The 27,260-nt window shown below is 51.1% G+C and overlaps 1 protein-coding gene across 2 annotated transcripts in view; it reads right to left on the bottom strand.

Moving 5' to 3' along the window:
* The window catches only part of Rims3 (regulating synaptic membrane exocytosis 3), a 39,826-nt gene extending 13,769 nt beyond the window's left edge, over positions 1-26,057 (bottom strand). The window contains 3 exon segments of one of the 2 annotated variants that reach the window (NM_022931.3): positions 3,909-4,156; positions 8,947-9,117; positions 25,772-26,057. In NM_022931.3, coding sequence (NP_075220.2) covers positions 3,909-4,125 — 217 coding nt within the window. In that variant the 5' untranslated portion in view covers positions 4,126-4,156; positions 8,947-9,117; positions 25,772-26,057. 2 annotated transcript variants of the gene reach the window in all.
* Positions 26,058-27,260: the final 1,203 nt, after the last annotated feature.

Genomic DNA, 27,260 nt, shown 5'->3' with positions numbered 1-27,260 from the left:
GAGAACAGGGGACAGTGTACCAAGGAATATGGCTTCTAAACTCAGTGTAGCCTATCTAGTCTAGATAGCTAGAATAGCTAGCATATCCAGGAATCATTGTCTCACAGGTATGCGTACACATACACACACACACATTTTAGCTTGGACATATTTCTCTTACACAAACACGCAGGAGTGCTGACTATCATGTATGTGAATATAATAACTTCATGTATGATATCATGTCATACACAGCCACATAGGCCCTCCAGGTCTTGCATGGATACAGTGTACACTGTCAAACAGGTTGTATATATGTGATCTTTACTATCTAGAATTAAGCCCATCTACTCACCACACATAATGATGTCCACCCACCCATGTAGTGTGACCTACCATGGGACTCTCTCTGTCCCTGACTCCTAACTGCCGAATCCCCTGTATCCCAGTTAGAAGACAGATGGCCGTGGGGGCTGAAAGTCACCCTGCCTCCCCCTCACATCCTCACCCCCTCAACACACGCTCTTTTGGAGCCTGGGAAAGCTCTGACCCATTTGGAAGTGAAATTACCTTCTTAGATAAGACTTGCCCAACCCAGTAAGCACCCCGGGGTGGGGGACTCCTGAAGGGTCAGAGATATGTACTTCTCTAGGCCCCTCATTTCACTAACGAGGAGATGGGGTTCTGATGCCAGCGAGCTGGGGCTAGCCAGGAGGCCCGCAGACTGCCTGCCTGCTGACATGCCACCCCCCTCCTTTCCCAATGCTTCCTCTCTGGGAGTTGTGACTCAGCAGAGATTAGACTCCTTCATCCTCAGTTCTAGGGGGAAAGGTCTTGTAAACTCAGAGAGAAATCCTCCCACTGGCTTGATTACTGTTCAGCCGAGGCCCCTGCTGAACCAGGGAATGACTATGGTACTTTCCTCTAGAAAACTGGACCAAACGGTTGCAGTAATTCAGTGTTCCCTGGAGAAAGCTTCCAGGAGCCATTCTCTCTGTGCCATAACATACAGAAGAGGGGCAGCCGTGGCCTGCAGCTACACTTGTTGGCATCTTCCACAAGTCCCAAGCCCGTGACAACTCAGCCAGCTCAGGAAGGAAGAGCTCTGTCCTTGGTACTGGATATTTAGAAGGGGGTTGCTTTAGCCCAGCATGACCCTCTGTGGATTCAGCCTAATTAATGTTGGGCCAGATTTTACTTAGGTCCTAGGACCCCAAAACTCCTCACTCTTCATTCCTCCCACAATTCAGATAACTGACAGATCTCAAAGGAAGTTGGGAGAGAGAACCTGTTGGCTCCATTCTGCTGAAGAGGAAACAGCCCTGACTGGAAAGTGACTTTTGAAGGTTCCACAGAGAGCCATGGAGCCACAACTAGCCCTCTAAAGCACAGGGTGAGACTATATTAGGGAAGCACAGTGATGAACTAGAAGAGAGCAGACAGACAGGGGACCAGAGGGGCTGGTGTTACAGACAAGACGTTGTGAACTGGGGCAAAGGAACAAACAGGATGAGGCGTGGCCCCTCATGAACTAGGGAGCTAGGGTTCTTGCAAGAGAAGATCCAGAACCCCAAAGGCTAGACCCAAGAAAGGGATTCTTCCTGATTCCCCACAGCCAAGTTCTACAGAGAATCAAGCCATTCCACTTGGGGCAACAGGGGTCCCCTTCTGGGATCTTTTCCCAGAGCAGCAATTCCTGGGTCAATATCCATGGTGAAGTGAGTGGCCTCATACTTGTGATTCTCCCACCCAGGAGGATGCTCGAAGTTGGAAGCATTGGCATACTCAAAGCCTGTCCATGCATTCATGCATGTGCATGGATGTACACACGCAGACACACGCGCGCGCATGCGCGCGCGCACACACACACACACACACACACACACACACACAGAAAGAGAGAGAGAGAGAGAGAGAGAGAGAGAGAGAGAGAGAATAAAAATAAACCTTAAAGAAGTATCAACACTGCTGAGCGTCTCCCACGAGCCAGTCACAAGAGGCTGTGTACCTCTGCACTTCTATCTTATTCCCTGGTTCAGCAGGGCCTAGGCTGAACAGGAACGAAGCCAGTGGGAGGATTTCTTTCTGAGTTTGCAAGACCTTTCTCCCCCCACCCCCCCCCCCGAACTGGAGAGCTCTGAAAGCATATATTAATGTCTTCGACAAACAGCAGGCTCAGAGAACTGAAGCAGCGTGCCTGAACTGTTCGTCCAGTAAATGATGGGGTGTGGCCACAAAGGCCAGCCTGAGGTCATTCCCCAGGGACGTGCCTTCTCAGGCTCTGGAAGTCTCATAGATGAATAAGTACATCAGACTGGATGACCTCGAGGGCCCTTCCTGCTATGATATTCAGTGATTAGATGATTCACAGGGACCTGCACTTGGAAGAACATCTGGGCAATTCCCCCAGCCCCAGCCCCTGAGCCCTCAGTTGTGCCCTTACATACCACAAAAACAAGGTATCCAGAGGCCTTGGCATCATTGTCTCTCCCCAAGACAGTACGTCTTCCTGCCATCTGTTCCCACCCCAGCCTGCAGCTGTCTGAAGCCACGGCAGATCTCTGCAAGGACTCCCAGTGACTCAGGCTCTGCCTTGGCCTTAGAGACTGTCTCAGAATCACTTTGAATCTGAGATGTCTTTGAGTCTGAAACTGAATTCTTGTGCTTATACTACCAGACACAGACGTCTGGGGTTCAACACCTCCATGACCTCATTTTAATCCTTAGCTTGGTTTCATCCCAGCCTTCCTTGTCCCAGTCCAACTCCTCACCTCCCTGCTCCCTACTCTCAAGCCTATACTGCCCAGCCAAAGGCACTAATAACCCCAATACCCACTTCTTATCAAGCCTTTCCCTGAGCAGAAACCACAAGGGACCCTGAGAACTGGAAAAGACCATCCCCTGTGTTCTTGAAGATGGCTTTGTAAAGATCTATTTTAAGGTCTGGAAAAGCACCCCCAAATGCCAGCCCTGTCTTGATGAACGTCCTCTCTGGATGCTCCAGCATTCTACCCTTCCCCACCCCCGTCCAGCTGCCTACTTGAAGGTTTTTGGGGGAAGTTGTTACTCTGAGCAAAATAAGCCAGAAGAGATTTAAAACAAAGCCAGCTGGTATCTGGACCGGTGCCACAAACTGAGGGGGTCTGGGTTGAGAGAGCTGGCTGTGATGTGGGGACCACATGTGGCTCTGTGAGACAAGGTGGGTGCCCCTAAATCTGAACATAACTGGAGTTCTGTAGCCAGCCATCTGAGAATGTATGTCACCTATCTATGAGGATGTATCAGCTAAGGCATATCTGTGGCTTTGTGAGGCACAGGCTACACATATCTAAGTGATGTGGGCCTTTTTGTCTGTTGAGAGAACCATATTTTAGAGTTTACTGTGACCATGGCTGGTGTGATGAGTGACTGGTCCATGCTTTCCTGGGAATGTAAGGGGCACGCCTGAGCAAATGAACACTCAGGGTATGTCACGGCACGAGCCATGTGTTTGTCTCATGTGACTTTGCAACAGCTGTGTATGACTATGTGCGTGTATTTGTGGGCTATTTGTCCTTAGGGGACTGAGAAATGGACGAACAGGATCAGGAGGTTGTGTGTCTGTAGAAGTGTGGGTCCCTTAGCATGGCTGTTTCTTATACATGTCCACGTCTGTGCATGGAGGCAGCAGCACGTAAAGTGCAGGAAACAGGAAGGACAACTGGAGCTCGAGGCTGGACTCCACCACCTGCACGTGCAGGCTGGAGTACCTGACTTTTCCTCTCTGGGCTGTTACTGCCTGCTAGTGAGAACCACAACATATCACACACACCGGCCCACACGGCACCCACAGGGTGTGCACCTCTTCTCAGTCTCTAGGGACTCAACGACAGCACACTCCCCTCCCACCCCCACTCCTCCCACCATTTCTTTGTGCCCACACCCCTCACCAGGCTGGGGGAGCTGCAGTGTGCTTTTGCTCCACTGGGTCAAGCCGACAATAGCCACCATCTTGGCGCCCAGGCTGCTGCGCCGTTTCTTGGCTGTGGTGGTCCCGGCCCCGCCTCCGGCTTGCTGGGATCCACAGATCTCACCGCTGATGCTGGAGCTCCTCACTACATTCCTGGAGGCCCCAGCCGAGGCTGGACCAGGCTCCCCGTTAAACATGGTCCCCAGGATGGCAGGGCTTCAGGCAATTCTGAGGGTGGGTGGGAGAAAGAGGGATCCCACATTAGGCCCCGAGACTCTCCTGCAACCCCACCATCTGTGGGATTGCAACCCCACCAGCTGTGGGAGTCATCACTTGGCCTCTCTGAGGTGCTAAGGATGAAATGAACAAATGTCTTCCACTGACTCCGTAAATGAGGGCAGGGCCACCTGTCTACTGTGTCTGAGGCCTGGGGTGTGACCCCACCCCACCTCCCAGCGCTGCCACCTCAAAACCAAGGCCAGTGAGGTGGCTCCGTGGGTACAGTGCTTGCTGCCAAGCCTGACCCCAGTTCTACCCCTGGAACTTACAAGGTCCTAGGAAATTTCAACCTCTAAAAGTTGACCTTTAACCTTAACTATGCCATGCACATACCGCCACCCACATTAAATAAACATGTAATTTAAAATTTCTTAATATATAAAATAAAATAGGCAAAGTCCCTAGAGAACAGAAAGTGGAACTTTTAGTGCCTGGCATGGATGAGGAGCGGATGCCCATTTGGCAGTAGACACTGACGCTGGGTTGGAACACTAAAGGTTCCCATATAAAGGCTGGGTGACTTTGTGACCAAATGTGTTAGAATTTCAGTAAACCCCTCAGTGAAATAAAATTAAAAAAAAATCAAAGCCCTTTTACTTCTCAGGGTAGCTGTAAGGATTAAATTAGGAAGTATTTGCAAAATTCAGAGAACAGTCCCCAGGCAGGTTGTTCTCCTATCAAGTGACAAGGACAAGGACAAAAGTCTGTGCAGTCTGAGGAACAGCTTCTCCTTCCAAAAGGTGCTGGCCCAGAAAAGTCTAAAGTGGAGTCCCAGCTCCCCATACTGCCGAGAGGCCTCACTCTGGGCATTTAATCCAGCTCCGTTTCGTGCTCTTACAAAAGAACTGGACTCGTGCTGTAAATACACATTTCAGCCCTGGTATTTTTCATCTCACAAAGTATCGTAAGCATTTCCCAATGTCATTAACACTTTGTATAAATGTTTCAATGCCACTGTAATCGTCCCTTGTACAGACGGCACATAATTGACTTAAATATCTCAATGCAGTTTCCTCTTGAATCTGATCCAAATTTCTCTCTCCTCTCTTTTAAATAAAAGAGACTGAAGCCAGGCGTGGTGTTTCATGCCTGTGATTCCAGCACCGGGGAGGTGGAGGCAGAAGGAGCAGGTCACCGGACTGGGCTACGCGAGACCTCGTCTCGAGCAAAACAATCAAAGGCCGAGATGAACGCCTTTCTACGCAGGTTCGGCTGATGGCCTTAGGAATGGACAGACTGGCGGTGATGGAGTGCAGGAGACTGCTGTGAAATACCCAGCCCTCTCCCTGCTGGCTGGCAGACAATGGTTTTGGCCAAGTGCTACCCTGCCTGTTGCTTCAGAGACAAATACTGATTCGTTTAAGGCCACTGGCTTTCTCCTCAGCAAGTTATTTGTTCCAGGAGTAGACATCTGACCATTGCTCAAACAATTCACCTGAGGAATGGTAGAGCCCCGCCCCCTCCTGACCCATCCCCATCCCAACCCGGCACAACCACAGGCAGAAGCCAGTGCCGCTGAGGACCACAGCTCACAGTGCAGAAAATATCAGGTCACACCTGGAGCCTGCTGTCCTCTGGTACTCAGCTCAGAAAGAATGTGTTCTCTAACTGGCTTAAGCCAGTTTGAATCAGTGTTCTCCATTATATCCAAAAGCATCCTGCCTGATATTAGGGCTTTGAAAAAAAAAATTCTTGGACTATATTGTCAAATCCCTTTCCAAAGTATAAAAATTTACTGTCCTCATTAACTGCATTCAACAAATGTTTAATTTCCTAAAATTCCAAGGCTAAGGCTGAGTGCCAGGGGTATTGCAGTGAGCCAGGCCCACTTGGTCCTGCCCTCCCAAGACCTCCAGTCCAGGAGGGGAGACAGACAGTAAATAACTAATTATATCATTAAATATTTAATGCTGGTTACGGTAAGAGCCAGGGAAGAGGACAGAGGACTCTGAGAACACTGTGGGGGAGGGGATGGCAGGCGTTGTGGCCCTGTCTTACACAGAGGTGGGGTCTCTTTGTGTTTATGTGTATGTGTGGAAGCCAGACTGGCATCCAGCCTTGACAGGGTCTCTACTGTACACGGAGTTCGGTAATTTGGCTAGACCAGCTGGCGAGCTCAACTCAGGCCCTCATATTTGCAGAGCAAGTCCTTTACCTACTTAACCCTCTCTCCAGACCTTACAAGTGGGGTCCCCAGTTACCACTGGCTCTATGACTTGGCTGTTGAGTCCAAGGCCACATTAGTTGGCTGTGCTTGGGCCGAGCTAGAAAGCCACCTCTTTGTTCTCTGCTCCACCTCACTTCTATGTTGGCATCCAGTCTTCCTGGGCTGGCTGTGCATCCCAGGGGTCAGGACACTTTGCTTGAGAGACTCTGAATTTTCAAAGGGGCGTAGAAAAGAGGAGGGGAAGTGAAGGTGGAAAGGGGAGGTGCTTTTTTCTGGCTGCTGAGGAAGCCAGTCCCAACGCTGCTGAGGACAGCTACCATTCCTCCGTCACATGGCTCCTGCCAACCCACTCAGTGAACTAAGGCTGAAGATGAGGGGTGAGTCAAGGCCTCCTTCTGCCAGCTTCGGGGCTGTGGGGACTGCTTTCCTCGGTGGTGCTACAGAGTCTGGGGTTGTATTTCTCTATCCCCCATCAGCCTTAGAGCCAACGGAAAGTCTCTGTGGCCTGCGGTGATCTCTTCTGTTTAGTTTCCAGTTCTTGTGCCAGTCTGCGTGGGTTTGGGGGTATTTGTACAGTCTTCTGGTGGAAGATGGGACAGGCCTTATCTGATGCTGCGACTGTGCCACCGTGTGAGTCTAATTTGCCCACTACAGGATTTCTGAGAGATGCCTCGTTATCTCTTCGTGGCAGACGAGCCTCAGAGAAGCAGAACAGCTTGTCCCACTCTGCTAGGAAGTGGCAAGGCTTGGGTTAGAACCTGGGTCTCCTGCATCTATAGAGAGGCCTAAGTGCCCAGCAGCCACTCCCCCTCCACCCAGACCTCATCCAAAGGCACAGGCCCATCCCGCCAGCTCCCTCCACCAGAGCCTCTGGTCTCTTGGAAAAAACTGCAAGGAAAGTAACTGTGCTGAGAAAGTTCAAGCTCCCGGAGCCGAGCATTTAAGGGGCAGAAATCCTAGATTATAGGTAGAAAAGCAAACACTTCCCTGGTGAGCCTCCAGGACACTCAAGGGGCGAGAAGGGACAGAATTCCAGACTGTGCCAACCTGGGAGCTCGTGTTTCCTCATGAATAATAAACAGACCAAGAGGCTGACTGACATCCAGGGCTCCACCATAAAGAGCCATGGCGTCATCTCAAGCATCCATCTGAAGTGCCGATGACTGCCTAGGCGACCCCTCAAGAAGGCAGGAGGAGGCAGACACAAAGGGCTAGGCCTGAGGTCATGGGCACAAGTCTTACTACAGAACCCTGGAAGGGCTGGGCATCGGGATGTGGGTCAGAAGTGTTCTTCTTTCTTGGTCTCTTCATCTTTGTGTTAAATGGAGGGTGTCACATCAGGGGCTCTGGGGCGGTCCTTTCATTGAGGGAACTGAGTGTGAGACTACATGCTGCAGGGGCAGGCGCAGGAAAGAACTCAGCTGGCAGAGTGTTTGTCTAGCTGGGACACCTGTAACCTCAGCCCTTGGGATGTAGAGACAAGAGGATCAGGAGTTCAAGGTTATCCGTAGTTCCATGAGTTCAGAACCAGCCTGGGCTACATCAGACTCTGTCTCAAAACAAGGAGCCATGGGGGAAGGTGGCAACGATAACCTGTCTCTAAGTCCTCTCTGCAGGGAAGCCAGAGACTCAGGAGCCAATCACACCGGGCCCCAGAAGTAGTTAGTCTGTCACACTGCAACCCTGAGTCAGATCTCAAGGATTTGGAAGGGAAGGCGGTAGACCCAGGGTATAATGAGGCCCTAATAGAACCCAGAGCGTAGCATGTTGCAAACTGATGGCCTCAATGATCGCCGAATGAACTACATCCCTTCCATGGAGATCACACCTGGCATTCCCCTGCTTGTGCAGGCGGGCTCTCCCCTGCCCAGTCATGACACCTCAAGGTTGTAATCCTCTTGTGGGCTCCGTGAATTGCAAAGACCTCTCTCGGCAGTGTTCTGCTATGATGCCCACCGGCTACATAGCAGCAGAGGATGTGGTTCTGATGGAGATACCCAGGAATGGGCTTAGTGCTTCCTTTTCTGCCCTGGGAGCTGAACCTCTACCTGGCATCCTGCTACCCCAGGGACTCCACAACTCCTGGAGCGGCTCTGAAGGCCCAACCAAGCCCCTGCAGCTTTCTTTGGCAATCAATGGAGCACCCCAAAGCTCAAGATGAACTTACCATCCACTCTCACAACATGGAGACCCAGGGACCTCACTCACCCCAGAGTACCTGTACCACTATGCAGGAAAGGACTGCAAACGACTGAAACTCATTCACCTTTCCCCACTACCACAGCAGGCATCAATAGTCCACCTTGTTCCCAGAGGCCGGACAGACCTCAGAAGGCCCTCAATACAGTGCTCCAGTGCCAGCTCAGGAGAGCAGCCCCTGAGCCCAAACTGGTGTACCCCAATACTCCACCCTTTCAATATCGGATAGGGAGACCAAGGCCTGGAATGGAAAAGAGACACATCCAAGGCTGTCCTCCAACCCTTCTTCTAAAGCCCTGATTCCCATCACCTGTCTGTCCGTCCGTCCATCTGTCTGTCCGTCCCTCCCCCCCAGATGGAGAGGTAAACTCACCGAGTTGCTGAGTCTGCGTGTGACGCTCCGCATCACAAGGGGCTGTGCTCTCTCAACAGCACAGCCCCAAGTCTGCACAGAGCTTCACTTCTGTTGAGACACCGATTTTCAGAGAAGAAGGTAAAGGCAATCAGGGCAGGCTTCCAGGGGGAAGCAATGTGATGACAGGATCTGCAGAGAAACAGAATGGAGCACAAAAAGAAAGAAGTTAAGGGTTCTGTCCCTAGGGAATTCTAGCAGCTGCTGGAGGGAAACAGATGCTGAAGGCAACTGTGAGATCCTGAGCAAATACTTCCAGTTTCCTGGTTTAATTTCTTCCTCTTGTTTTGCTTTTTGTTTGTTTGTTTTGTTTTTCAAGGCCTCGAACTCACAGCTCCATCTGGTTTAGAGACACAGGCTCAAGTAGCTCGGGCTGACTTCCAACTCAGTATAGTTAAGGATAACCTTGAACTCTGATCCTTCTGCCTCCACATCCTAAGTGTGGGATGACAGGCAGATGCCACTACACAGTCTCTAATACATGAAGGACTCCTGCAGGCCAGACTGCACAAGAGCTCTGGGCCCCATCCTCCATGTGCCCTCAGTACATCCCTAGCATCTGTTTATCCCCTCAGACCAGTGCTTCTCAGCCTTCCTAATGTGGCAGCCCTGTAACACAGTTCCTCATGCTGTGCTGACCCCCAACCGTAAGACTATTCCATTGCTACTTCATAACTGTGACGCTGCTACTGTAATGAATCGTAAGTAAGCATCTGTATTTTCTGATGACCCCCGTGAGAAGGTCCAGACCCTCAGGCTGAGAGCCACTGCCACAGATTCACTGCCATAACCAGCAGTCAAGGTGGGAGGCACTCCTAACCCTGAGAAAGGCATCCAGAGTCCCCAGCTCTTCATGTCTCCTAAGAAGAATCTGATGACCATCTGGACCTACCAGCTTTCCCAGCTGAGTTATGGGTCAGGTGGGTCAACAGGAGCTGATGCAGGGGGACCAAACAAAACCAAAACAAAACAAAAACCATGTGCTCAGGAACTAGGCAGGCCTGCCACCCATAAGCAGAGTTAGAGAGTTTCTATCTCCAACCCCCAGCACATGGCTCCTCTTCCCTAAAGTGGGATGGCCACGTGTGCTCTGCTCTGGGAGCGTTAGATAAAAGGTTACAAAACAAGATTGGTCCGCGCGCGCTCGCTGCCCAGCTGGGCAGTTACCTGCTTACTGTGAATGACAGGGCCTGGAACATGGCGAGCACTTTCCCCGCGTTCGTTCCCACCCCATGTGTAGCCTGTTCAGAGGGAGGCGCAGTGGGAGGGTGACAGGGTTGGTATGTGGTGGGGAGGCAGGCTAGTCCAAGAAAGCACAGGCTGCCAGGGTGGAGAGCGGACCTCACCTAATCTCCTAATGTGGAGACCTCTGACTTTCAAGGCAACACTCTCAACACACACACGCACACACACACATACACAGAGAGAGAGAGAGAGACAGAGACAGAGACAGAGAGACAGAGAGAGACAGAGACAGACAGAGACAGAGACAGACAGAGAGAGAGAGAGGGAGAGACAGAGAGAGAGAGAGACAGAGAGAGAGTGCACACCTCATTTCATCTCAAGTGTGATAGCATCATATGGACCTATAAAGCTGCTACCTACCCACGTTTTAGAGACAGAAACACATGTGTTCACGGATATGCACACGCCCCAACCGAGATGCGCACCCACACAAAGACACACAGAAGTGGCCACACAGTTATTCAGAGTCTGTGTACAAACCTCATACAGTCACATGCAGTGTCTCCTCCCCTTGGCCCTGCCTAGTCAGAGGAGCAACAGCAAAGCCCCTTGCTTCCATTGGCAGGAAAGCAAGACATGCCTTATCCCAAGCCTGGCTCCCTAGGCTGAGGCCCACACATAAGCTTGGAGCAGGCTCTTACATGAACACATACACACTCAAACACTCTCCAACCCCCAATCCCATTCTCCTGGCCCCATCTCTGCTAGACCGGACAAAGAAGCTCATCCGTGAGGTTTGTGGTAAAGAGATGGGAAGGCTGGCAGGGAGCAGCTGCTATCACCATGGCTACCAGCTGACCCACTTCTCCTCCACCCAGACTGGCCCACCCAGCCAACTCGAGGCAGTTTCAGGCAGCTTTGGGTAGGGTTAGGGCACTCTCCCATCACACACAGAAAAGGAACAGCCCTGTGAGGGTGTGAGAAAGGATGAGCTGAGACCCATAGGCCTTCCTATGCTGGGAGGCACCAGGCTCCAGACAGTCCCGGAAAGCAGAGCTCTGAAAATATGTTCCTGAGAGATCTATGTTTCCCCATCGTCTGAGTCTCTCGCCTCAGAGCACCACCCAGGCCCCGGACACATCCTCAATCACAGCCTTCACAGTAATGCAGGGTGGAGTGATCACATGCCTCCCTCTGTCCTGGGGCTGTGTCCTCACAGGTCCAGCAGACTCTGAGCGGGAGGAGCAGGTATATGGAAAGCAAGAGCCACCTTCTGCTTCCTTCCAGGCTCAGAGCTAACATGTACTTTCTCCCAGCCAGGGGACTCCTGAGGACATGGCTCTATGTGTCCCCTCAGAACCAGCAACTTACAGCAACTCAGTCTGCAGGATGGTCAGTCACAGAAAGAGATGGTCTTTACACAAGAAGAAACCCAACCCTTTGTCTGACCCCATACCCTTCTGTCTGTCTCATACCCTTCCCCTGGCCCTGATGTCAGTCCCTGATTCCCCCCTCCCCCGGCCCCCATAGGTCCCACTACATCCTGGCTTCTTGCCCTCTTCTGTAGTAGGATCATACTAACTTCTTTTCATTCTTCACAAGTACCACTGTGTCTCCTCTGTTTACCTGGGACACTCTTCTACAGCTTTCCCCTACTGCCATGTTCCAAGAACTGCATGACTGTCTGCCTCCACCCTTGCCTACCTGATTCCTACTCTTCTCTCAGTCTCCCTTTGAAGATCATCATTCCTAGCAATCTTCCAGGGCAACGTCAGTCCTCTCTTGCTGCTCCAGAACTCTGTTCAGTCCTTGAACATTATGGGTTAAAGTCCTGAGGCCCTGTACCTTGAGTGTGGCCTTGACTGAAAATGTGATCTTTGTGATGTGATTAAAGTCATCCTGAAAGGCGGTGGAGGTGGGGTTGTCTCTATTCCAGCTTGTGTCCCCTGCGGGAAGACAGCACTGAACAGAGGCAAAGGAAGAACGGCATATAAGTCCAGACTGGAGTCAACAAGCCAAAGATTGTCAGTAGCCACCAGGAATCGACCTGTCAGACACCTTGATTTCCAATTCTCAACCTCCAGAGCTGTGGGAGAACAGGTCCAGGCTGCTCCGAGCTGTCTTACTTGTGCTATTTTGTCTCGGCAGCCCTGAGAAACGAATATCCTGCAGTCTGTAACTTGTTCAGTGCCTGTCTTCCATATCCAGCCTCAGGCTGTGAGATGCTTAAAAACAGGAACTGTGTTCTCCACCTCAAACCCCCAGTACCTGGCACGGGTCTGGCAACTATTGCAGGGCTCTGTAAATATTTATTGAAAGAATGAATGGCAACCCAAAGCACTAAATGAACGCTGGTGGAGAGAGGATCCATGAGTCAGTTGTATTTTCTTCATGTGACATATTGTGTTTTCTAAAGCTACTACTTTAGAAACTGCATTAATGTTATAATAAAAGAAAAACAATAAATATTTTCCTTTCCAAAACATATGCTAAAGTAGCAGACATTTCCACCCATGTGTGTTCTGAGACGGGGACAAGTTCTGCTACATGCTTGATGACTGCTTTCTATTGATTAATCGATTCCTCCTTGGGTTGCCAGAGTCCTTTCTGCAGGGTTACAGAGCTGGAGCCCAGGGGCCTGGGAGGGTAGAGATTCCAGGTGGGAAGGCCACGCAATCTTCTTGGCCATCTCCACTATCCACTCCTCCACCATAGACTGTGGACCCTGGCCAACATGGCAGCCGTCACCTGATGGTGCTAAACTTGGCATCGGAGATTATCCTCCCATATCCTGGCAATAGGCCACGCACCAATACGAACCGTATACCCAAAGAACCAGTGTTTCTCAGGCTCAGAGGAAGACACGTCACCTAGAGATCGTGCTGAAATGCAATTCTGGCTCTAGGGCTCACAGACAGAGCCTGAATTCTGTATTTTTTTTTCTATCAGCTTGCTACTGGCCTGTGGACCGTGGACTCAGGACTCATGGACCTGAGATGCCAAGGGAAAACTCTGGGTGTTCTGTAAAACTAAAGAACATTGCAGGATGGGGAGAACCAGAGACAGTATCAAGGAGACGTATGGAGCAGAGCAGAAAGCAGGTGGGCATGGGAAGACAGAGGCCACTGCACAGGAAAACGGTGGGATGCACTGGAATGCTCCACAGAACAGGCATGTTCAGAGGCTCAAAAGCAGAGCATACCAGGGGAGAAGGCAACGTGGCAGAGGGGACTGAAAAAAGCGCTTGCAAGCAGTCAATGAGGGCCCTGGCTGTGGCGCTAAGAAGCATGTCTTTTAATCCCGTAGGAGTGAAATCTAACAAGATCTAAGCACCATGCTTTCCAGACATCAATCTGGCACTGAGTGAAGAATCTGAAAGAAGCTGAGCTGCTCCAGACAGGCTGGAAGGCCTGTACTGCTGCCCTGCACAAGGGAAAAGGGTAGGCATGAGTCAGGGATGGGGCTCGGGAGTCACTAGAGGGGTGAAGGAACACGTTTTGGAGAAGGGAGTAAATGGAACCTGTGCTGATTTATGGGAGGATGGAGATGTAAGGTGCCATCAGCAGAGCCTGAGGTCCCTGAGGATAAACCTGGCCAAAGGGGAAAATGAGTCACAAGGAGCCTAGACCAACACTGCAGTTTATAGATACAGGAGGCACTGGGCAGGATGCAGATCCGCTGAGCTCAGGAGACCTACGTGAGTGGGCAGGCCTGGGTGTGCTCCCAGAGAGGAAGCAGGGTTAGAAAGCAAGTGGGATGCTCAGAGGAAAGTATAGATGAGGACAGGGTAAGAGGTGTGACCCACAGCGAAAGGCATGAGAAGACCTACAGAGGGACAACGGGCAGTTCAAAGTCGGAGAAGATGGGCATGGTGGTCCAGGCCTGCAATTCCAACATTTGGAAGCCTGAGGCATAAGGAACCCCATGAGTTCAAGGTCAGTGTGTGCTGCAGAGTGAGGCCTTGTCTCTCTTCTGCTGTTGTCTGGTTGATTTTTATTTTGTTTCGTTTTGAGATAGGGTTTCTCTACATAGCCCTGAAACTCACTCTGTCTTACCAGGCTGGCCTAAAACTCAGAGATCTGACTGCCTCTGCCTCCAGAGTGCTGGGATTAAAGGCATTAAAAAAATTAGGTAAACTCAGAGAAGATGCCTTGAGAATATAGATAGACAATGCTATACCACCTCACTGTGAAGAAACCACAGAGAGGTCTGTCTCAGAAGCAGGAGAAGCCAAAGCGGGGTGCTAATTGATAAATTGATTAGATGGGTAAGACCCTGCTATATAGATAGGGCTGGCCTTGCAACCTTTTTACCCAAACTTCTAGGATTACAGTTGGGTACCACCATATATAACAGGAAAGGTAGAATTTGGAGTGGCAGGGAAGGGTCTGATATGCTGGGGAAGGCCTGGGCTGCAGTAGGATTCCAGGGGCCATGGGACTCCCAAACACTTAACCCATCTCAGCCCAGCACTGAAAAAACAATTTCTGTACCCATGAGCACATGTGAAGTATGCCTACATGGCCACTCCCAGGAAATAGGTGTTTGGCTCTGTCTCACAGCAGGTAAGCACATCATTTATCGTCCCCAGGACCCTGTGAGAATAGGCAAGGGTACTACTAGCAGTCCAGTGAGGACTACAGGCAATACAGACAAATGTGTAAACTAGGACCAACCCTGGGGCAAACGCCCTGAAAGATACCTGTCTCAGTAAGACACTCACCTGCTTCCCACGCTCCCCCTTCCTAGAAGGGGTGAAAACACCTATAGGGTGTCCTGGCAGAGACAGGTAAACTCATCAGGGGGCAGAGGGACTGCTAATGGTGTTAGGCTCAAAGCTTTTCTCTCAGCTGGCTCCCTCTTGAGCAAAGAGGCTCAGCCGGGCGGCGGCGGCAGCACCAAGGACAGCGGCCAGCGTGCACTCTTGCCTGCCCCTCCCCTGGTCAGGGCCGCCTTCCAAGCTGATCAATATTTCATGGAGGGAAGGGGCTCCAGTTACCAGCCCTGCACCAAGCCGGAAGGCGCCGCCACTGTGCCCACTGCCCACCCTGGGGACCTTCCTCTCATATCCAGCATAGCTTCAGCTGACCAGGCCACAGACAGAAACAGCCTCTCCTCCTTCATCCCCAGGTCTCTTCCAGGCCTGTGAAACAGACATCCATCGTCACCCGAGCTAGAAAGACACTGTTCAAAGAAGGTCACATACACAAACATTAAGCACAACCACACCCAGCATGCAAGCTACCGGAACAGGGCACTCAGGCATAAAGTGCAAGCATTCATGGCGCACAAACACGTGCACAGACACACATCATTGTGCATCACTGACACACATTACAAACATCAGAGATGCAATGACCACAGACCCACATACACACCGCATCCATTAGATCTGCATGTGCGAGTGTGCGCGCACACGTACACACACACACACACACACACACACACACACACACACTCAAATGACTCATGAAAACTCCCTCAGAGACCCTGAGGCATATCACATGAGGGTCAGTGAACTACAGATACATTATATTAACACATATGTGCTAGAACATACACACAGACACACACACACAAACACACACACACAAACACACACACACACACACACAAAATATGTCTTGACGGTGACCCCTTCTCACCATGGATATACAGCACACACCTACACTCTGCCCAGGTTCCCACTTTCCTGGTGCCCAGGGCAAGGTACACAAGCTGTGAATGTGACAATGCAGGCAGGACACAGACAGACCCCTCTCTTTTCCTCCTTCCCTTCTGCAGTCTCTACACTGGACTTGAGCCCTGTGGAGATACCTAGTTTCTGAGGTGTTCTTGTTCGCTGCAGTCCAGCCTCCAGGGACAAACAGGCACAAAGAGGTGTGTAGAAGGAGTTGGGAAATGGGGACCCTGGAGAATTCGAAGCCCCTTAGCTTTGTTGTCGTATGGCTTCAAGCTCTGGGATGCAAAGCTCTGAGGACTACTTCCCTTGCCTTTAACTCCCAGAGCCTCACTGCAGCCTGGGACTCCAGGCTCCTGGGGAGCTCCGAAGTCAGTGCTGTGTATGGAGACGGGAGGATCATGATGTTAGAGCCATTCCTACCACACTATCCCAAGTCCTGGTCCAGAATGGAAGTCTCCCCTGGCCCCATCCAGACATCTCAATACCAACAGGCCCTTTCAAGCAGGTTTTGAGGACCACACACAAATTCTCCTGTCTGCAGGAGATCACTGCAAGAGTCTCAAAGCATAACCATCCCTCCAAAACAAAAAACAAAACTCCCCACACCAAACCAAGGAACAGCCCAGGCCAGGGCTTGTGGGGTAGCTCAGAGAGTAAGCATGTATGAAGAAGGCCTGGGTTTGATCCCCAGCACCACCAAACAGAAAGAAAGGGAGGAAAGGGAAGAGGAAGAGGAGGAAGAGGAGGAGGAGGAAGGGGAGGAAGGGGAGGAAAGCCTGAACACAGAACATGCAGAGGAAGGCAGGCCAACACAGCAGGAGAAACCTTCAATGTGTCCAGGCAGATGGAAGAGACAACTTCCAAGATTCCGGAGGGAAAAGGTCCACATCTCTGACTCCCCGCCCCCACCACAATTCTGCATTCTCCACACATTAGTGTACCACATTGGTGATTTCTGCCAAACCCCAGTCTCCTGTCCATTATTTTCTTTAAATTGACACTTTCAACTTAAATGAATTATTTTAAATAGAAATTATGTTGCTACTATAAGCAGAAAAGTCAATATCGCCTTTAATAAATAGGAAAAGATTGTAAACGTAGGTAAAACAACGTTATAGGCTGGTGAGTCGGCTCAACGGGTAAAAGTCCCCGCCTCCAACCCTGACGGCTGGAGTTCAATATCTGGGACCCCGCGGTGGAAGGAGAACTGACTCCCACAGTTGTCCTCTGATCTCCACTCTTACACGGTCGTATATGGCCACTCACATGCACACCCACTCAGAAGAAGTGAATGCAGCTTCCACGGTAACCCCGACACCAGAGAAGGGAGGCAGCATGACCACCAGAAGTTTGAGGCCAGCCTGGGTTTCCATAGTAAATGCCAGGTCCGTCTAGGAGTGTGAGACCCTGACTCGAAAAGCCAAACCAAACGAGCTGTATTAGTACAGTTCAGCTACATGGAGTTACCAACCGTAGTGCTCAACCCTGTCTGAGGTCTCTCTGCTCAAAGTGGGGAGGGGTTGGAGAGTTCTGAAAGACATTCACAAGTACACACACTCATTCTCCCCGGGGTGATTCTCGATCTGCTAGAGTTGATAAAACCAATGGTCTCACCAAGTAAGTTGAGGTTATACCATAGCAGAGCTGGGAGCCCCGGCATACCATCCTGGGTCCCAATGAGGGTGCCACTCTATCAGATGGGAAGCCCAGCCACCTTGCCTTCTTCTCAAAGGAGCTGAGCACAGCAGCCGGCTGGCACCATGTTGCCGCCACCCGTTCTGGAATAACCATTTTATACAACTGCTCCGCTTAGGGGCCGATGAGATGGCTCAGCAGGTAAAGGTGCTTCCCACCAGGCCTGACACCTAAGTTTTATCCCTAACACCCACATGGTGGAAGGCAGAGAGAACTTCCACACACTGTCCTTTGACCTCCACATGTGTGTCACGGTGTACACCCATGTACAGACACACACAGACATACACACACACGCTCATAAATAAATAAGAGAGGTTGCTCAGGGTTATTTTTTCCTATTTATAACTTGTCACTATAGTCCTCTATTTGATATGAAACTCACAGCAGGGATTTTAATCCGCATCTTTCAGATGCGAGGAGGCCCAGACAGCCTAAGAGACTTGCCCACAGCCATGCAGCTCCTCAAGGCAGACCCACTAGTTGGAGATTTGACTCCCACACAGATGACATCACCCTCACTCTGGGTGATCCTGGCTTGGGCAGTGGGAAAGGCAGAAGGAAGGTTTCTGGCATATGCTTTTAAGGCCCTCAGAACCCGGAGGAGCAAACAGGCAGGAGGGCGAGTAGCTAAGAGCAGGAGTTTTGCCCTGGAGTTATATAGCTGAACGTTTCTACGCTGTCAACGCTACCTCTCCAAGCTTCAACTTCCCTGCCTTCAAAATGGGTGAAATAACAGCACGGCTGTATTTTTAAAAGATAATGGAACCGTGTGGATGATGCCTGGTATAGAGTAAGTGTCAAATGCACGGACAGCAGCATCAACACGGGTCAAGAATGGCTGGCTGGTGAGACAGGCACCAGATGGTTCTTTACAGAGGGAAGGAAATGGCTATTAGTATCATTTTATTTTTATTATTATATTATATGTAATGTACATAATAATACATTTATCATCATCATCATCTTCTTCTTCATCATTTTGGACAGGGTTACTCTGTGTACCCCTGGCTGTCCTGGAACTCATTCTGTGGACAATGCTGGCCTCGAACTCAGAGATTTGCTGCTTTCTTCTGCCTCCTGAGTGCTGGGATTAAAGGTATGTGCTACCACTGGTGAATTCAGTCTTAAAGGAAGAGTGTGAGTTGTCCTATCACTTGGGAAGCTGAGGCAGGAGTAATGTGAAGTTGAAGCCAACTTGGGCTAAATGGTGAGATGGGGTCTCAAAAAGTTCAAATACTAAGGGTGTAGCTTGGTAGATGACTTGTTTAGTGTGTACAAGGCCCTGGCGTTAATCCCCAGCTTTGGAGGGAGACTATGATGAAATCTGAGTGCTCAGGCCTTACTTTGCCCCATTCCAAAGTGGAGAAATCCGTTATCCCGTATCTTCTGTCTGTGCTTGGCCCTGAACCACATGTGGCAGGTCCTTTTGGTGCCCGCCCTAACCACTATTACCCTGGAATGAGCTTCCTTTAAGTCACAATTCCAGACCCTCTTTCTCTAGGCGCATGGAAGGCTGGCACTCTGCCCACGGCCTGCTCCACCTGTCACCTTAAATACATAGCAGATATTTTCTAAAGCACTTGCCTGGCTAATAGTGACCCACGCACACACCAGAGGAAGGTTCCAGGAGCCTCCTTCACATCTGACCTTGTGATCCCTCCCAGCAGATTAAAGCTGGGTGGTTCAGAGTAGCACCTAAGTCCCTCAGAGCCAATCAGATCTTCTCCTGGGAATTTGGACTTATATCTGCCAAGCCCGAGGTGCTAATTCTGAGTATGGCCAGAATCCAGGGTCATGATAACGAATCCAGTCAGAGAGGACAGACAGGCAAAGGCAGACAGCAGGATGCAGAGAATGAAGATTCAAATTCTCCTGGCCTTCCAGGTTCCACCTCCTTAGACCAGTGTTGTCTGTTCATCCATCCGTCCACACCCCCATACTCCATTCCTTGTAACAAGCCTTTATCATTGAAGCTGGTTTTCCTGCTTTTTCCTAATTAAAACAGAAGAGAAGGTACTGGAGATAGAAGGATAAGCACCCTAAAACAACGTGCTTTGCACCCAAGCTTCAGGCCTATTGGAAGGCAGACACTTATATGGTGTTGGCAGGGTAGGCTAACCATATCAGCAGGCAAACAGTTCTAGCCAAGAGGAGGGGTGGGCGAGCCATCACAAGCAGAGAGAACAGCAAGCATAGGTACACAGAGGCACAAAACAGCCAGGTGTTCAAAGCTTGCTGCGGAAGCAGGAGAGGTGGGGGTTGTTAGGGAGTCGGGTACAGATCATAAAGAGCTTTGAACGCCATGCTAAGAAGCTGAGGCTTTTTCCTGTCGGCTATGGGGAGCTATTGAAGTATTTTAAGTAGCAGGGGGTCAGAGGGTCAGTTCTATGTTTTGGAAAGATCACTCTGGGGATGCGTGGAGAAAAAAATTGAAAAGGAAGGCTTGCTGGCAGAGAGGCCACTGAGGATGCTGCAGGAAGAGGTACTTGTTCTTCATGCACCAGCCAACTCGCTGTGTCCCTACTATGTGCCAGGGCTAGGTAGCACAGGTTCCAGACCCACTGAATGCTCAGGTGAGCAGAGAGGATGGGAAGCAAGTAAAGAGTGCCAGGCGTTCTGAAGAAGTTCAAGATCCCAAGTCTGGGGCTTAATCTCTAAGGGCTTGTTGTGCAAGCACAAAGACTTGAGTTCGAATCCCAGCACCTACATAAAAAGTCAGGTAAGGCTGTGTGTGTGTGTGTGTGTGTGTGTGTGTGTGTGTGTGTGTGTGTGTGGTCGGTGGGACAGAAATTGGAGGATCTTGCTTCCAGTTCAGTGAGAGACCATATCACGGATATATGTACTTGCACTCATGTGCACGAAGCATACCACACACAGAGAGACACACACACACAGGAGGAGAAAGAGGAGAAGGAGGAGGAGGTGGTCCTATGGATATGGCCTGTTTAGCTTTTAGACTTCTCTGCTGTGGTGACACTTGGGAAGAGTCGGCAGGGCCCAGGGACAGGGTGTGCATCAGGGACAGTATGTGTGAACATCCTGCAGTGGAGGGTAACAGAGGATGGGGGAAGATGGTGTAAAAAAGAGAGGTACGAACCAGATTACACAGGGCCTTGGAGACTGCGTCAGTAAATCTGGATTTTATTCTGAGAAGTCCTGGAAGTTTTAAGCAGGGAAATGACACAATCAAACATTTATCTTTAGAAGATCGTGCTGGCTACATCTATGACAGCAAGTGGGGCAGTCATGAGAGTGTAAGGAATCCAGGTAGGAGGCTGTCCTCAGTGTCTAGGTGACAGAAAGCGGTCTTCTGGAAGGCGGTGTGAGCAGGAAGAGGGGCTGCAGACATGACCTGAGAGAGGGACGCTGGAGAGCATGGCTTGTTAGGCTTGGCTGTGGGGGCGAAGACAGGGAGGTGTCCAGGAGAATTTCCAGCTTCCAGCTTGAGCAAGTGGGTGGGTGATGGTGACGGAGACAGAGACAAGCCAGGGACCCTGGAAGCAGAGCAGGTGCAGGTGGGTGGAGCTGGGGACCTGGGTTTGATCCTAAGGTGGTGTCTGGGGAGCAGTAAGACCAGGTACTGAACTCAAAAAGATAACTAAATTCAGAACAGTAAGTGAGATGACCTGGGGAAGACAAGCAAGGGGACAGTGTAGTGAGAAGAGGGACCAGTGTAACTCAGGTGCCATGGCAACAGCAGGACCTAGGGACAGAGAGGCCGGCGATTCTGGGCTTGGACTGTCAGAATCATAAAGCCAAAAGCTTTCAGACCCCAAAGGCACCTGGCCTTGAAGCTCCCTCTCCCAGCCAAGGAGCATACCCTGGCCTTAGAAAATGTCCAAATGAAAGCTTCCCTTTGTATCCCTTCATCCCTCTGGGCAAAGCCAAGTTCTCCCTTCCAAGCATGACAGTGCATGTCTATAATTCTAGCGCCCAAGGAACTGAGACAGGAGAATTGCCGTAAGTTGAAAGTAGCAGCCAAGCAAGCCAGGACTACACAGTAAGATTCTATGAATCGAGTTGAATGAATGAATGAATGAATGAATGAACGAATGAATGCCAAGTTCTTCCAGGCTCAGCTCAGACAGCTCTTTACCTAGGTGGAAACTTCCCAGCCCAGGCCTGCTGTCTTGCTACCAGACATCCTGTCCTTGAATCTCAGGTCTTTCTCTTGATAAACTGGGGCTGTGGTCAAAGAACCTCAGTTCCCTCACCTATATCACGGAGAGTAAGATTATTTTTTCCTCATTGGTGAAAATGAGTGTATAAAGTACTTAGCAGAGGAACCATTGGGCAAACACCACGTAAGCCTTACTGACACTAATACCGCTTCTGCTTTCAGACAGATAGTTACCCCGCTCCCCATCTTTGATGAAGTCTGCATCCTGCCTGAATTGTAAGCTAGGTAATATAAAAAGCCTGGTGCTAGATAATAACCCAGGCCCCTTGTTCTAAACCACTTTTTCCAGACAGTGGAAGCAGAAAATTTAAAATATGAGGTCCTACTAAGCACAGGATTCCTCCCACGCTAGCTCTGGTGTGAGGTCTGACGCAGGCCTTACAATTTCCAGCAAGATTTTCACTTTCCTCTTCCCGTTTTATAGTTGATGACATTAAAGTTTAGATAGGATCTTGCTCTGTTCATGGACTGCTGAGTTAGGACTCTGAGACAGAGCAGACAGTTTTCAAAGCTCTACACCTTGCCCTGACTCCCTGGAGGAAAACCTGGCCCCCAGGACTGAGCTTGGGTCAACAAGGCTGAGATGTGGCTCAGCCTACAGAGAGGGATCTGGAGAGACTAGAACTGTCTCCCTCCTGGGAAGAACCACATAAACAAGGGCTCCCTGAGCACCTCTCTGCTGCTACTCAAGGGAAGGGCTAAGAGAGGGCAAAAGGTCGCTCATGAGGAGGCTCACTTGTGCCCACAGGTTTTGGAACATGCACTCTCTGCAAGTCTGACCCTGTCTCCAATCCTTAAAACCCTTTAGGGGTTGCCACCGGCCTCAGGATAATCCTCACCTTTCTCCTATCCTGCTAATCCAGGGTGGTGAAGCTTGGCTGTCTGTGACATCTTGATACACTACCAGGCTCTTCCCACACCACCGGGAGCTGTGAACACTGTTGCCTCTCTCACCCTGACTACTTTGCCTCCTTGGCATCCTCCATTCTCAGCTAAGAGGTCAGCCTCTCTGGAAGCCCTTCTAGAACCCCCAAAGTAGGGGAGCAACCTGCTGTGATAGGTCTATGAAGCCTGGCTTTCCACACATATCACCCGTGTAACCGCCTGCTCTAGACCATGACCCTGCTAGAGTGTGTTCCATAGAGCAAGACGCTGCCGAGACCCTAGAGCTCATTGTACCAATGGCGTTGGGCAGACTGATGTGTTGTCCAACAGCGGAGGCAAGGGTGCTCACTCCTCCTCCGCCTCCCTTTCTTGTTTCTTGTGCAGTGACCTTTAAAGGTATCCTGGGTTGTTTGTTGTTTTGTGTTTGAGACAAGGTCTCATGTAGCCCAGGCTGGCCCCCAACTTGTTATATCACTCAGGTTAGCCACTTGCCATCAGCGGGGACTAAGTGTGAAGGATCCCAAACTTGCAAGGGATGAGACTCAACAGAGAAGGTTCCACCCCCAGCTGCATACTCTGACATCACACTTAATCCAACTGCGCCTTCTAGGTAGCTGGGTCAGTCAGGGTGCAAACAAGGTCTCCTTCTGTAGCCCTGTCTGGCCTGGAATTTGCTAGTGTAGAGGAGTCCTGTAACAACAACCCTACTGTCTCTGCCTCACTGACCACAAGGAATACAGTCATGTACCACCAAGCCCAGCAACAACTCTTGCTTTCTGGAGCCATCTGAAACAAGGGAGTTGAGACGGAGACCTGCAGTAATGACAAGTGGAGGACATGAACCATACTCGGTCCAGTGCCCACGTCCCTTGTCTTCTCTTTGCCACTGACCCCAACACCCTATGACTCACTACTCAAAACCAATCCATCTCACCCGCAGAGCTCCTGTCCCGTAACAGACATCCCTGTGCCCACAGCCCCATCGTGAAGGGAGGCCGGTGGCCAAGTCATCTGTACCTACTGTGAAAGAAACACCCCCCAACCCAGGTCAGGCAAACACAAATGGTGGAGGTACCCCCGTTATCTATCGGCGGCAAAATGTTGCTGTAGGAGATGTACTCTGCACCCCAAGTCAGCAGAATGCTAGCGGCAGGAGCCATTGCCAAAGTCAGTAAAAAAGACAGTGTGAGAGGCTCTTCCCTACACTCCCCGTGCCTGGGCTCCTGAGGAGAGTGGGGGGACACAGAAAAACCTTCTAAAGCAGGGCTCCTAAGGTCAGAGAGCCCTGAGGTGGCTAGAGCCTGAGGGTAAAAGGCTTCAGCTGGGGAGTGGGGCAGACTCAGGTGAGAGTTCTCACATGGCACTAATGAAATCAGCCACCAGCCTTCCTCCCCCTCCCCTGAGACCCTCCAGGCTCCAGCTGATGCAAGGCTTAGGCCAGATAATTGTTTTTCTTCACTCCTTAAAGGGCCAGCTACTACTCCAGCTATGGACAGACAGCACCCAGACCCCTGTCAGCCCCGCCCCCAACTACATCGCTCAGAAACTGCTCAGGGTGAGAAGACCAGCCAGCCAGCCAGCAGCTTCAAGCCTGGGCTCCAAAGAGTAAAACCCAATCAATGTCCAGAGACTAGGAGTGGCCAGGAGAGAGAGAGAACAGTTAAGACAGCAACACCTACACCGACCACATCCCCTGGAGGAAAGGACTGAGGTCCCTGCTGAGTCCTCAGCTCCTGGCTCCAGCATGCCTGCCCCAGCAAGTGCTTGGCACAGGGTTGCTTACAGTTCAGCAGTTACCCGCTGAGCTCCTGAGGGCTAAGGGATAAGCTGCTCAAACCTACCATGGTATTCATTCCTCCTAAAACGTAGGACTGTTTTGCTGAAAGAGGTTCAGAGAAAGCAAGTGATTCCTTTGGTATCACATAGCCAGAAAGTAGCAGAGCCAGGGTTTGAAGACAAGTTTAATCAGCTCTGGGGCTTTACCCCTTGTAAACAGCCAGATGGCTGCAGAACCCAAGGAAGTCCCTGAATACCGGGTTTAGGCACAAACTGCACGGACCCCTCCCCAGCAGGCCCCTACCCAGAAAGTGTCCCATTGGGCCACCCTCTTCACTTGCTGACAGGGACAGTTGACAGCTAGCTGCGTGACTGTGATTATGGACTAATTGGTGGCTGGCAGCAACTGTGGAAATGGTTTGTCAATCCCTTGGTGAAAGACCCTCTTTCCACCATTCAGGCCCCAAAGCCCAGTGAGAAGTCATCACCAGCAGAGAATAGGGCAATAGGAAAAGCAGCTGCCTTCTTTTTCTCTTGTAGATATCACCCTCAGAGACAGGGTTGGACATAACCATCCCCCCGGGCCCAAGCCCTGAGGGCTCCTGATGGCTCCTTGTTATTCTGGCTTAGATACAGCATTTCCCACCTTAGCCAGGGACCACAAGAGCTAAGGACTGACCATTCATTAGCTTCTGAGACACTAGGAGAGGAAACCCACTCCTTGAGGTTGGGTTGTACAGAGGTAATAGGGGCCTGCGATCCAGGCAGCCAGGAAGCCAACCAAAGGGGACCGATCCTTCCAAACGAACACGATGCTAAAATAGCCCATGAAGGGTCTTGCCAAGCTTCCCTGAAGCCCTGGGTGACCCATCGTGCCCCTGGCCACTTTTTCCCAGCTTCCCAGAAGCCCCCTCTTCCTACCCTGAGGCTGCGTGAGCACCACCTCTCTCCTTTTTACTAAGAAGGGGAGTGTTTCTCTGGTACAATGGTGTCACGTTGGAAGGAAAAAGTGGCCGCTTCCCAACCAGGGTACAGGCAGGAGGGAGAAAGGCAGGCTACCTTTTCCAGGAGGAATTCTAAGCACTTTGCAAAAATGCCATGCGAAGCAATGCTGATCAGGGCCCCAGGTGAGCCCTGAGCGTCAGCAAAGTACTCCAGATTGTGGGGTTCCTACCCCATTTTCCAGGTTTCCCCAGGCTTAGCCCCCGCCCCACAGTCATCCCAGGCTGTGCGCATCGCGGGCCCCCAGCCCCCCAAATATGGCATACATCCCTACGTAGCTCTCGGCGGCCGGCCGGAACCCCCCTTCCCGGCGTGGTCCCCTGGCCGCAGCCCCCTCCCCACGCCCACTCGCAGGCGCACAAGGCCTGCTGACTTACCCCGAGGTGGGGCCGGGGTCCACGCCTGGAGCGGGGTTCCGCTGGCAGAGTGGCGCCGCAAGGCAAGGCAGGTGCTGCCCCGGGACCCCGCCCCGCGGACCCAGCGGTAGGCGCGGCCCGGCCCCGGACGGGCGCGGACTCCGAAGGGGTAGGGACGCGGGGCGGGGAGGGGCAGCGACAGAGACTCACGGGGGCATCGCCCGCCACCGGGCCGGACAGCTCCGCTCCGCCCGCCTGCGCTGCTGGCTCCGCAGTCGCCACACAGTTCTCAGTCGCCGCCGGGTGCAAAGCCGGAGCCACGACTGGCGGGAGGAAGCGGGCCCTGCCAGGGGCGGGGCCTAGGGTTGGTGGGAGGGATTAATGGATAGGGCGGGGCCAGGTGGGCGGGGCCTCTGGAATCTGAATCTAATAGGTGTATCCTTGAGGAGTAGGCCTGGAAGAAGTGAACCTCTAAGAAACTAGGGTTGGAGGCCGCTCAAGTTACTAAGATGCTCCTCCTGTCGCCTGCCTGTCCACTCCTCTACACAATCTGTTTCTTCTCATCTTTCCTTGTCTTTGGGGGCACCTAGTGCCCCCATATTTTGTGAACCAGATCCAGGACAGTCAGATGGTGAGCAGTAAGGCTAAACGATTTCCAAACATAGAGTCCATTTTAAAGACGACAAAAAGAGGGGCAACTTTGAGAAGAGAAATGACACTTGCTCAAGTGCCTGCTGTAAAAGATTTTCAGGGGTGAGGGGAGATCAGCAGTTACAAAAGAGCGCTGCTTTTGAAGGGGATCGGAGTTCAGTTCCCAATACCCGAGTCAGACAAACTGGGACTTCAGCTCCAAGGACTCTGATGCCCTCTTGTGGCATCTGCAGGCTCCAGCGCATGTGTGCACATACACAGACAAACACAAAGTAAAAGTAAGTCCTTTTTAAAAGGACTTTCCAATATGCCTTTCAGACTTGGGGTAAGGAAGGGGCTGGAGTATCAAGCCTGGGACCAGTTTTAACTCCCTCCCCACCTGTGGCAGTGCCTTTCAATTTGGTATGGTTTTGTCCTAAAGGGACTTTTCACAATATGTGGAATTATTTTTAGTTTCCACAATCATGAGGGGTTTCCAGTAAGAAAAAAACCCTCGAACCATACTGGCCAATTCTGATACCAAAGAGTGTTCGAGCTCAGTGTCAATAGGACTGCAAGTGAGAACCCTGTATTAGTCAAAGTTCTCTAGAGGGACAGAATTTAGAGAAGGAATACACACACACACACACACACACATACACACACGGCGGGGGGGCATTTATTAAAATGGCTTACAGGCTGTGTTCTGGCTTGTCCAACAATGGCTGTCCAACAATGGGAAGTCCAAGAATCCAGTAGACATTCATTTCACAAGGCCAGATGTCTCAGCTGGTCTTTAATATATGCTAGAATGCCAAAGAAGTGGGTTCGAATGTCAGTGAAGGGATGGGGTTGCTAGTGAGGGGGAGGCCAAGTAGAC

This window comes from Rattus norvegicus, chromosome 5 (assembly GCF_021556685.1).
Source record: "Rattus norvegicus strain SHRSP/BbbUtx chromosome 5, alternate assembly SHRSP_T2T, whole genome shotgun sequence".
Classification (NCBI taxonomy): domain Eukaryota; kingdom Metazoa; phylum Chordata; class Mammalia; order Rodentia; family Muridae; genus Rattus; species Rattus norvegicus.
Note: the sequence above shows the minus strand (reverse complement) of the source record. Positions and strands in the feature narration are given on the sequence as shown.